Raw genomic sequence first — 13,076 nt, 5'->3', positions numbered from 1 at the left:
TTTTTGCCCCCCCCTGGGCGGCAGAAAGCCCACTAAACACTAGGGATTTGTTTTTATTTTTTTTTAGGGTGGGGGCTTGCCGAGACGGGCAGGCCCATGCCCCCACCCCCCAATTATTACAGCCTTTCTACCCCCCGGGGGGGAGATGGGGCATTGGCCCCTAATCTGCCCCTTCGGGGGGGCAGAAAGCCCACTAGACACCAGGGATTTTTTTAGAAAGTAAAAATAAGGGCGGGGGCTGCCCGAAACGGGCACGCCAATACCCCCCCCCCCGCCACCATTACAGCCTTTCTGCCCCCCAGATGGGGCAGCAGCTCCCAATCTGCCCATACCCCTCCCCTCCCCCCCAGAGGGGCAGAAAGCCCACTATCCACCAGGGATTTTTTTTGCGCAATTGTTTTTAGGGTGTGGGCTGCCCGAAACGGGCACGCCAATGCCCCTCCCCCCCCCCCAAAAAAATGAGTCTTTCTGCCCCCCAGGAGGCAAATGGGAGCTGTAGCCCACAATCTGGCTCCCCCTGGGGGGCACAGAAAGCGCACTAGAAACCATTGATTTTTTTGTTTTATTAGTGTAGAGTTAGGGGCTCCCCAAGATGGGCATGACAATACCCCCACCCCACCCCCAGAGAAATTCCAGTCTTTCTGCCCCCCCGGGAGGGCAGATGGTGGCAGTGGCCCCTGATCTGCCCCCTGGGGGGGCAGCAAGCCCACTAGGCGCCAGCGAGTACGCAGGCTTTTTTTATGCGTGGGGGCTGCCCAAAATGGTCATACCAATGCCCCCACCCCCACAAAAAATAGCCACAGTCTTTCTGCCCCTTTAGGGGCATATCGGGATGAAACCCCCTTTCCCGATTCCCCCCCATGGGCGTCAAAGCCCACTGGGCTCCGACTTTTTTTTACCAATGTGCATACCTGTGGATTTTGGGCCCTAGCGCAGTTGACACGTAGGCAAACCTAGCAAACCTGTACATTTTTTAAAACTAGACACCGAGGGGAATCCAGGATGGGGTGACTTGACTGGCTCTCACCAGGTTCTGTTACCCAGAATCCATTGCAAACATAAAAATGTGTCCAAAATAACACAATTTCATCATATTTCTGTGGTGGAAAGCTCTGGAATCTGCGTGGGTCCACAAAATTCCACCCACCCCGCGTTCCCCAAAGTCTTCCGAGAAAAATGGTACCTCACTTGCATGGGTAGGCCTAGTGCCCGCGTCAGGCAAGGGCCCAAAACCTATTGAGGAGACATCAAAATTACCTATCACAAAACAACCTGGTTTTGCAAAGGGGGTCCCATGAGTTTTTGGCCCCGGGCTTGGCGGCCATCTAGGGAAACCTACCAAACCCACACATTTCTGAAAACTAGACACCCGGGGGATTACAGGGAGGTATGGCTTGCGTGGATCCCCCAACGTTTCCTTACCCAGAATGCCCTGCAAACCTCAAATTTAGCTGAAAAAATCACCCTTTTCACACATTTTTGTGTGGGAAAGTTGTGGCATCACCGGGCTGACACAAATTTCCTACCACCCAGCGTTCCCCCGAGTCTCCCGATAAAAACGGTGCCTCACTCGTGTGGGAGGCCCAAGTACCCGCGACAGGCAAGGGCCCACAATGTAGTGAGCGACATGAAAATTGCCGATCTCAAAACGACCTGGTTTTGCAAGGGGGGGTCACTTGGTTTTTTGGCACGGTGCTCGGCGGCCACCTAGGGAAACCTACCAAACCCACACATTTCTGAAAACTAGACACCCGGGGGATTCCAGGGAGGTTTGGCTTGAGTGGATCCCCCAACGTTTCTTTACCCAGATTGCCCTGCAAACCTCAAAGTTAGCTGAAAAAAATCACCTTTTTCACACATTTTTGTGTGGGAAAGTTCTGGCATCACCGGGCTGACACAAATTTCCTACCACCCAGTGTTCCCACGGGTCTCCCGATAAAAACGGTGCCTCACTCGTGTGGGAGGCCTAAGGACCCGCCACGGGCGAGGTGAAAGTAATCGTGGTAAAGCACGGCGCCCGCGCACATGCACTGTAGCTCTAGGCTGGCCTGGTAGCACTTTTTGGAGCCCTCTCAATAAGTCTCGCCAGACCAGCGCATGCACTGGGTCAGGCGAGACCTAAAAACCATTGCAAGTTGCTGCTCAGTTTTTGACTCTGGGTTCGTCGGGTTCTTGGTGAACCTACAAGTCCTATATATCCCCACAACCAGTAATGTCCAGCGGATGTAACGGTATATTGCTTTCAAAGAGCTGTCATAATTAGAAGTTACAGGTGAAAACGTTGACACACAAGGCTTTTATATTTCAACAAATTCTCAATTTATCCTATATTTAACTGTTAGTTTCTATAAAGAAACCTTGATGGATCTACACAAATGACCCCTTGCTGAGTTCAGAATTTTGTCTGCTTCTCTAAAATGTATAGCTTTCCAGGATCCATTATTGCTTTTGTACCCATTTCTACCATTAACTGGAAGGAGGTCGAAAGCACAAAAAATAGCAAAAATAGGCTATGTCCCAGAAAAATGCCAAAACTGTGTAAAAAATGTTGGGTTTCTGACAAAAGTCTGGTAGCCCCTAAAAGCTGGGAAAATGGTGATTTCAGCCCCACTAACCCTTTTTTGATAACATTTGCAGGGAAAACCCAGATGTTTTCATTTGCAGCCCATTTTTCCCCCAAAAAACCTAAATTTTGCTGTATTTTGGCTCATTTCTGTGACCCCTCCAGGGGAATCCACAAACCCAGAGTACCTTTAGAATCCCCATGATGTTGGAAGAAAAGGACGCAAATTTGGCGTGGATACCTTATGTGGTCAAACGTTACAGGGGCCTCAGCGCGCACTACCCCAAATAGCCAAAAAAGGCGTGGCACAGGAGGGGGAAAAGGCCTGGCAGCGAAGGGGTTAATATAGTACTTACAAGACTCATGGGCCCACCATTTGAACCTCTGCACAAATGTGAACTACAATTTCTCACTTGGTAAGTAGCCTTTCTTATAGCCATCACATCTCTCAGAAGAGTTGGTGAGCTCCAGGCACTAACTATACAAGAACCATTTTTACGAACTCATAAAAATAAAGTGGTTCTTAGGACTTATACCAAATTTCTACTCAAAGTCGTTTCTGCATTTCATCTCAACCAGTCTGTTGAGCTACCTGTATTTTTTGCTCAACCCCCCCTCCGCCCCGGGAGCACTCTACACGCAAACTAGGGGCTTCCTTGGCATTCTTAGGGAACATACCCTTAGATGACATCTGCAAAGCAGCAACATGGTCTACGCCACACACATTCACCATGCACTATTATGTAGATGTGTTAGCAAAACAACAAGCTTGTGTGGGTCAGGCCGTTTTAAGAACACTATTTCAAACCACAGACACAGGTGAGCCACCGCTTGGGAGGTAACTGCTGTATAGTCTATGCTAAAGCATATGATCTACAGCTCATATGCCTTGAACGGAAAATGCTACTTACTCAGTATGCATCTGTTGTTCGCATATACAGCTATAGATTCATATGCGCCCACCCGCCTCCCAGGGTACCTTTGTCTATTGCAGTATCATCTTACTTAGATACAATATACATGGACATCTCTTTCTACTCTTACTAACTCCATCATCACCCTTACAACAAAACAATCTGGGGATGGAGCCGATGCCCATGCGCACTATCACCGAAAGGAGGAGTCGCCTACCTCGTGACTAAAAGACTTCTTTGAACAAAAACAAAGTGCAAACATCCGGACCGAACACCAGATGGCGATCTATGCTAAAGCATTTGAAGCTACTACTGCATAAGCCAAGAACAGATGCATACTAGGTAAGTAGCATTTTCCTTCTATATTATAGCATTTTTATCAAATTGTACTTAATACCTGACCCTTTACATTACTTCTGGTGAAAATGCAGCCTGAAATGGTAGTCTGTTCAGTGTTGATTAGAACGCGGAGTTTAATTGCTTTTTAAAAATTTAAAAATTGAAGGTGTATGTAATTTTAAATATTGAAAGTGTTAGCATACCTTTTTAGACTGTTTCTCGCTGATTGCGGTGCCCGTCTGTCAGAGCGGACCCGCGTGGCTATCAGCGGTCTAGTTTGTCGTCCGGCCACTTTTCCCACCGGTAACAAAACACCAGATGCAGCGACCGTGCAGCGGGCGCGCCAGCTGCGCGCCAAAGGCAAGCCGATCTGCTCACGTCTGCACCCGGAGCGTGACCAGCACCACAACCCCTGCCCAATTTTCGAGGCTGGCCTATTCAAGAAACCATGTTATGAGCCTCAATCCTGGTGAGTGTTCAGACTTTAAACTAGAATTGGAGCACAAAAACAACTCTCCTAGTTACTGTAATCGGTGCGGACTTATGACTCTGAACTCGGGTATATCCGATACGAACAGTCCTAGGGAAGCTAGACAGTCTGATAACGCACAGCATTATGTCTCTCAGGATGGATCGGCTCCCTTACCTAATGTCCAACCGCAAAACACCTTCGCGATGAACTCTAAACTCATCTGGTGTGTTTTGGTCAGAAACCGGTCATAGGAAGCTTGTTTCCGGTCCAGGGAAGGCATGGCTTGGCAGTTCGTGCTGGACTGTTCCCATGAGGCACAGGGTCAGACTGATTTGCATATGGCCATGTCTGAACTGGGGTGGCAGAGTGGGCTAAAGAACGGTGATGGATCAAACCCAGATCTGTTGACTGGGTGTGAGTGTTTGATTGGTTCTGATGCTCCGTCCATCACCACCCCCTTTTGTACCGTGTTTTGATCAATGCCAGATCAATGATTAAACACAAACGATTTAGGGAACAGAAACGTGGGTCAATGACTCAAGCAATCCTGACTGGAACGATGTAGTCCCGGCAGATTACTTTGGTGTTAATACAGACCGGGTTGGGGTAAGGGGGGGTGGGGATTGCCTTATTCTGTCGAGCCGGTTATAAGGTGAGATTTGTACCAGAACCCTTATTGGACGCTGAAGCTATGCTCTTGAGCGTCAAATTTAACAATCACAAGTTTTTCCAGGGGATTCTGATTTACAGACCACCAGGGCCGAGATCCTCCTTTATCACCTCCCTCCAGACCAGTATGGAGTCTTGTTTTAATACTGACTCTTTTACGGTGCTAGGTGATTTCAATTTTCATTTAGATGCCGTTATTAATTCAGACACAATAAGTCTGACTGACAATCTAGCCAGCTTTGGGCTGACTCAGATTGTTCGGGAGCCTACATATCTGACAGGCCATACATTATATGGCATCTTTACAACGAACGGCCTTATTGAAGTGAATAGTTCACGTCCCCTTCTCTGGTCAGATCATTATGCTGTCTATTTTACCATTAATATCTCTAACACTAACGTGTCGTAGGAATAGACTACCTCTGATCAAACTACGTCCTTGGAAGAAAATATCTCAACAAGAACTGATTGCTGCCTTGAAGGAGAAACCTACCTTTAGCTCAGATCCTAATGAGGCAGCAACTGACTTCAATAACTGGATTAATCAAGCAGAAAATCTGTTGGCACCGGAAGTGACCAAGAAGGCTAGGAGAAGACTTGTATCCTCTCCTTGGTACTCAGTGGAGCTTAAACAAATCAAAATCAAATGCGGACATCAGGAACGCATTTGGAGAGCTACTTATAGTTTAGTGCATAAGATAGATTACTGCTCAGCTTTAAAAGAATATAAGGGGGCAATAGTATTGGCCAAGACAGCCTACTTTAACTCTAAAATCCAGGAATCTATAAATTCCTCAAAAGAACTGTTAAAAACAGTAACAGCCCTGTCGCGCTGCCCTCGAGACACCATCTGTGTCCCAGATCAAACCTTCGTTGACAATCTTGCGGTCTTTTTCCAGAATAAGGTCCAATTGGTTTATGAGGAACTTTTGAATTCATCAGAAGCTAATAGAACGAACCATCTAGAGGTACAGGATGAGCAGTCCCTACAGTATAGCCTAAGTCAATTTTCCATCCTAAACGAAGAGCAAGTGGCTGACTAACTGTCGCAAACCAAGTCCGGGTCCCCACTTGACACTTGTCCCCCACATATTTTACATCTAGCATTGGAGGATGTCTGCACACTGCTGTCCCCTCTATTAAATCTGGTCATCAGTTCAGGCATTTTCCCTTTGGGCTGGAAAATGGCCTGTATCCGACCCATCCTAAAAAACCCTTGTTGGAGCCCCTTGAGGCTAAAAACTACCGCCCGATCTCCTGTCTACATCTACCCTCCAAAATCTTGGGGAAAGCCATAAACCTGGAGTTGACGGCCTATCTAGATGCTAATAACATTCTTGAATACTCCCAGCATGGTTTTAGAGCTCGGCATTCTACAGAATCAGCTCTGATCATGGCTACAGAGGAGATTCGTAGGGTGATGGACAGGGATGGTAGGGCGGCCTTGATATTCTTAGACCTCACGGCAGCTTTTGATATCGTAAATCATGCGGTATTAGTAAGCAGGCTGCAGGCCGTTTTTGGTCAGAGGCAAGGCTCTGGCCCTGTTAACATCTTTTTTTTCCTCCAGGGACCAAATAATACACTGGGAGGGATTTAGGTTGGAACGGTTCAATCTCCCGGGTGGAGTCCCTCAGGACTCAGCCCTGTCTCCAACTATGTTCAACATTTACGTGGCCCCGCTTACCAGACTTATCAAAAGTCATGGCTTGGTGCTTGTGTCTTATGCTGACGACACGCAGCTAGTGGTGTCTGTCACGCAATATGGCGACATGTTAGCTGAACGGTTCTGCAACTGTCTCTCCTCGCTGATGTCGTGGATGAACACAAATTTCCTGAAACTTAATACAGAAAAAAACGAGATCTTGGAATTTGGCCAGAAATCCTCAATCTGGAGCCAACTATGGTGGTCCACTGAAGCTATAACGTGCCTAATTGATAAAGATCTAACATGTGCCCCCCAAATAAACCAAGTGGCCTCAGCCAGCTTCTTCACGTTGAAGGTATTGCGTAAGATTCTTCCATTTATTCCGTTCCCCTTGAGAAAAACGTTGGTAGGAGCGCTAATTCTATTGTGGATAGATTACTGTAATGCCTTCTACTTGGGCGCTGGGGTTAAACAGCTCAATAAGCTTCAGTCACTGCAAGATGCAGCAGCGTGAGCACTGCATGGGTCACCCAAGCATCATTCCACTTCGGCCAGCATAAAACAACTTCACTGGCTTCCTGTGAGACGTTGGGTGGAGTTTAAAGCCCTCTGCCTAGTGCATAAAGCCCTCTATGGAGGAGGGGCGCTAGACATGCAATCTTTGTTCCCCCGCTACATCCCACGGCGTTGCGTGAGATCCATGGACACCGGACTAGTTCTTCTGCCAAGGATAAAAAGAGTAAGATGGCCAGGTAAACACTTTTCATTTCTAGCAGCCATATTATGGAACTCCCTCCCCATTCAAATGCGACTCCAGTCCTCTTGCACCCCTTCTAGGAAAAGCATAAAAACCTGGCTCTTCATACAAATCTAATCATAGGGCGGTTCCCGGTTCATACTACCCAGCGCTAAGACGCCTCGGCATAAGTGCGCTCTATAAATACCCTCAGTCAGTCAGTCTGAAATGGCATCTAAGTTATGTGCTGTTGTAGGGTTCAGATCTTTGTTACAGCTGCCTCTGTTTTTTGATGCCTACAATTTAACGATTTTATTAAAGGTCAACACTAGATTGCGGAATTAGGTGCAGTATGAGAATGTAATTCTATATAATATCAGAAAAGATCTGTGTATAGCCTAGGATGGCTTTAAGCTGCAAACTTGCTACAGGTAAGTAACCTATATCTGTGGAAATCTTTCCATTGCATCGATTGTGCAGTGATGTCAACTGGTAAGTGTCTTCTCACTTGTGACCTTTGTGAGATTTTAGGTTGTGCATTTGTGTTTTCTAACTCTTACTTTCTTCATTTTAGCTGTTGGTGAGAAAGATCAGTTGCGGAGCCCGTCAGAAATAATGGAACCTCAAGATTGTGCTGGTGATTCCCAGCTTCCTGCTTTTGATGCTGCTTTGGCTGATCATAAGGCCAATGAAACTGATGCCATGGCTCCAGAGACTAATATTTCCTCAACTGAGACAATTACCAATGCGTCTGCGGGTAATCTAGAGCCTCAAAGGAGTCCTACTGAGAATCCATCTTGTGACCACCAGCCTCCAGATGGCGCTGATATTTCAGCTGCTGACCACGAAGTTCCTTCCTCAAAGCTCCATATAACCGCTGATGACCCCCAGGTTCTGACTACCGACCACCAGTCTCCTGCAGTTGACTGCTCTTCGACTGGAAACAATTCTTCTCCTGATGACAATCAACAGTCACCTTAATCGAACTTTTTCAATACAGGATATCAAAGAGGAGGACTAGCACATATGCAGTGCCATGCTACGGCCAGTGCACCTGGGCTGATGCCTCCTGCTGGCAGGAGGAGAACTGAAACTCCTGTGGTGCATCACTGCCCATGAAAATGCCCTCTTATGTGGAGGATAGGATGCTGATTCTCAATGTACCTCCTTGTCTCAAAGAAAAGATGGGCCCTTTGCAGGACACCATTGAGCAGGATTGTTGAGCTGATCACGGTGGCCACACATAGCCAGGCAGAGTTTGTGGAGGGGGGGATGGAGAGCACCGCCATTGCGTCTTTCCAGACACATTATGGATGCCCGTGGTGGAACTCTCTACCACCCTTTTGATCTCGGATAAATTGCACATATTTTATTCCACGTAGTCTCATTACTTTTGCATCCTGCAGCACCCCAGCTATAGTAGGACCTATGCCACCTTTTTGCCAGACCAGAAAATGTGCATTCTTCTCTCTGCCAGCGTGCCTTCCTCTTTCAGTGCTCTCCCCTGCACAACTATTGACCCCACTATTTGCGTTATTGTTGTGAGTTGTAAGAAATTGTCACCAATTGCTTGATTTCTGTTTCCCCTCATGTTGTTTTAAAATAACCTTTTTATCTGTTAGAGCATGTCTTGTGCTGCAAACTCTTACTTTGCATTTGTCTGGTGTGCCTCATAAAACAAACGTGACTACATTCTGAAGCCTGCACCTGGCGAACTGAGCCCGCAAGTGCTGTGGCTAACTTTGCATGTAGTGAATTTGAACTGTTTTCTGACAGGCTGATGCCACTGCGAGGCCGTGGGGCAGGGGATAGAGCTATGCAAATGTCAGGGTGCCTGACATTAAATGTCCTCCCCATCCCTTGTATATGTTTAGAGGAACTTCCCTTTCAGGAAATTAAGTTATTTCCGAGACAGGGCAATCTAAACTTCAATTACCTGGAGCATTTGCTCCTTCCACTTTTGTCAGAAAATGTTTAATTGCTTCCTCTGACATTTTCTCCAGGGAAGGAGCTGCTTCCAGAGGCAGCTTACCAAGGGATCTCTGGACATCACTGTAGAATTACCATAGGGCAAAGAGAACAGGCAGCAGACGTTCACCTAGGTTGCACACAGTCGTAAGACCATGGAATCCGATACTGGGTAACTTGTCAGAACAGCGTCTGGAGATTACATCTCCCATGCTTGACATGATTGTAGTTACAGGTAATATCAACAATGCTCAGACGAGGACCTTGGCTGCAGATTTCACACCTCTTATGAGGTCCAGTCATGTCTTGAAGGTCCTGGGTCTCCAGCAATCAATGCTGATGTTGATTCCTTGCTGGGTCTTTCCATTGTATTGCTGGAATATTTACTTCCCGAGCTTGACAAAGCTAAGTTTTGATCTTTTTTAAATGGACCTTCTTCGTCCCTAGTTGTCTATAATATAATGTCCCTTCCCTTTTGGAGATCTTCTGCCCTTAAGCCCCGAATATGGTAAGCAAGAACAGAAAGTGATACTGTGTTAGCCTTAAGCATATGTGTCTGTGGCATAGTTACTGGACTGTTGTCTATACAACTTTCTCCCTCTGGGTCTTGTCTTTTCTAAAGATAGTGACATTACAGATACTTGGCAACAGAACCATGCTGCAGGGGGGGGGGTGTTTGAGGACAGCACTTGCCTCCCAATGACAAGGAGAAACTGCTGCAGATTGAGGATACTCTGCAAAGAACATGCCACTTCATACTCTGAACCTTTTCTCGTGTAGCAGAAGAGATTCCACTCAACCCTAAGATAAGAGTCATCTCAGTTAATGTCTTCTGATTCAACTCCAGTTTGGCTGTTGACTCTTGAAGACTCTTGGAGGTGCCCTGTCCCCTTATTGACTGCTGGGGAGCAGCACAGAGACAAGTCTCTTGCCCTTCCACTAATCCACAAAGCTGTATGAAATTTAGACGCATCAGCTGTGCATTTATTTTTACTGCCCTCGACACCTCTTCAGGGGTTGTTACATGATTACCTGACCTATTCAAGGCACAGAATTCTCACAGACTGCTTCTATATACCTGCCTGCTGTTCATTGCTAAATTGAACACTGGTTGCCCTCACTTGGGAGAACCATTTCCTTGGTGAGTCTCACCAAAAAAAACAAAAAAATGGTTTCTACCCTTGCTCGCCCGTGTCCCAGAACTGGATTGGGTCTGCTTCTGTACTGTGCATGGTTTTTCAGTACATTGATTAACATTTCAGTTATTTGTATAAACTAAAATATTGTCTTTGTTTTCTTTCTCAGAGCTTTTAACACTTACAAACGGTGCATAATCTCAATAAGAGCAGCATGGTTTGATTTGTTGTTATTGTTTTGACCCCACCAAGGACACCACTTACACCCATCAGCTGTGGTGGAAATGTTAAGGGTCTCCACCTGACATTAAATAATCTTGTGTCACTCATCTGGTGGCACATAAAGGGCTTCTTCTCTGAAGGAGCGTCTAACTACTTCACCAGAACTATGGCAGCTTCTGTGATTTTTTTCAGAAGCATGTTCCTCTTTCTGAGATCTGCCAAGTATTTACGTGGGGCCTCCCTTCAAGGTTCCTGTGCCCACTACTCCCCAGACGATGGCTGAAGAGCAGGTTTTATATTAGCTGATGGGTGAGATGTACAAGGTATGTAAAACGTTTAGGTTGGCAAAAGAAAGCTTGTGGAGAATTATAGCATTGCATCGATTTAGAGGTCAGACAGACTGTGTGTCCAGGCACCTGGTGATGCTAGGTTCATGTCTGTGAAAATGGAGAGTAGTTTACATAGTTACTTCAAGAGAGTATGTTTTTTGGTTTCTCCTGAGCTGAATCATGCCTGAGAGCTGATAGAGAGGACCGAGTTTGTTTACATTTTAAAGCCTGCTGGTGAGACCAGAGACTTGAAGAGTGATTCTCTTTCCACTAGCTGAATCCAGAGGCTGCTTTCACCCTGTACTTCCGTTGTCTGAGAAGAGTGCACTTGAGTGCATTGCCCAGTGTTCCTCAATCCAGGAGTGATGAGGCTTGTGGTCTGGACAGAAGAAAGGGCAGGGTCATCATCTTTTGCTTCAGTTGAAGTCTCGTTGCCAAGACTAGTGTTTGGTTAAAAAGCTTTGGCTGCAAGTTGTCGGCTACATTCCCAAAATTTCCAACCGACCACCACTTCTAAAGTGTGTTGTGGGTGTCTGGAAGGGCTGCCAATCAGCAGTGACAAAAGCTGCAAGCTGGTATTGATTTCCTTTGGTTCAGTGCCACACTTATAATCAAGTTGAGTGACTCCAGGAGCGGTTTAGTTTTTATGTTTGTATGTTACTCAAATCTTTGTAGACTGACATGAAGACTCCTAATCTGAAGACAAGAGCAGGATCTACCTACAATACTGTTTCTCTAGGCTTAGAAAGAACCGAGAACTAACTAACATTTTCCCAGAATTTGCTAAATTGTACCGTTGAGTTAAAATGTTGTATATATTTTTATGTTCAGAGTCACTAAATATAGAGGAAAGTAAATACTTACTTTGTGAGCTGTGCTTACTTCTCTTGTATTTTTTGTTAGCAGTGTGGATCTGTATTTTTACGTCTGTGTCTCCACTGTTATGGCCACAAACATTGCATTAATGTCTCTTTCCATGTAGGGGGTTGAGATAACTAGAGCAATGAAATAGAAACTTAATTACCAACATCCAAACACAGTGCTATTCCCAGTGAATTGTACCCTGTCACCTTGATACTGGTTCTAGGTACCGGGGTTCGAGTGGCACAGGAGGGAGTAGAAGAAACCTCCTAGTCAAACATCACAGTTCTTCGATTTTGACAACTCAAAGGTAGGCCGTCATTTAGCTCTCTCCAAGATAATTACACCAACCCATAACCCTGGGATAAAACCCAGAATATTCACTTCAAGTACAACTACTGTCCACGGATATGTACAGCCTGAATAGCACACTACACATTTGCAAACACACAAACAACTTTCTTTGTCCAGGTAAGTTCTGAAGCGCTGACCTGTGTGTAGTCTGGTTATGGTACTCTAATGAAAAACACGTACATGCCCCACCTAACCCCCTCTAATGCTAATACTATAACACGTAGCGGCTGTGCAGCTGACAGTAGTTGGTTGTAGTTGAAACAGGCTGCATGATAATCTCCTTGTGTTGCTTGGCCCTCTTACACTCACTCAAGACAGAACTGCTACAGGCCATGGATATCACACAGTACTATACCAGTCCACAGCAAACAAACCGCACACCCCCAACTGGACAGGCATTGAATAACTGAAGAAATCTGTGTCTAATTTAATCCACCACAGCCGGTCCAAACTAACTACATGCTATGATTGCTTATTGGCATCTTTTGCTTATAATTCCATGAAGGGTGCATGTAACAAAATTCACCCCAACATGCTGCCTTATCTCCCTCCAACCTAATCCTGCTCATGACCCTAAACATAAACAAAATCTGAGAATGGACAACACTTTGAGGTAACCAGCTTAGTGGACTGTGACCATAACAAATGCCACAAAGGGATCTACGGAGCTGATCAAAGCTGCCAGCTTACTGAAAACTCTAAACTGGCTTTCTTACACTACTACACACCATCACACAGTTAAATACTGCGGCCCATAATGCATTGACCACACCTCGGCGTTCATCATACATGGCATGCAAACACTTTGCACATAAGATCGAACCAAACATCACAACTCTTCCAACCACACACCCAACATGGTGCA

The 13,076-nt window shown here is 45.9% G+C and overlaps 1 protein-coding gene across 1 annotated transcript in view; it reads left to right on the top strand.

The window, feature by feature from the left end:
- The window catches only part of L3MBTL2 (L3MBTL histone methyl-lysine binding protein 2), a 344,052-nt gene extending 332,179 nt beyond the window's left edge, over positions 1 to 11,873 (top strand). The window contains exon 17 of the mRNA XM_085601042.1: positions 7,916 to 11,873. Within this exon, the coding sequence (XP_085457168.1) occupies positions 7,916 to 8,322 (407 nt within the window). The 3' untranslated portion in view covers positions 8,323 to 11,873. The remainder of the gene's footprint in view (positions 1 to 7,915) is intronic.
- The last annotated feature ends 1,203 nt before the right edge of the window (positions 11,874 to 13,076 follow it).

This window comes from Triturus cristatus, chromosome 4_2 (assembly GCF_964204655.1).
Source record: "Triturus cristatus chromosome 4_2, aTriCri1.1, whole genome shotgun sequence".
NCBI classification, from domain to species: Eukaryota; Metazoa; Chordata; class Amphibia; order Caudata; family Salamandridae; genus Triturus; species Triturus cristatus.
Note: the sequence above shows the minus strand (reverse complement) of the source record. Positions and strands in the feature narration are given on the sequence as shown.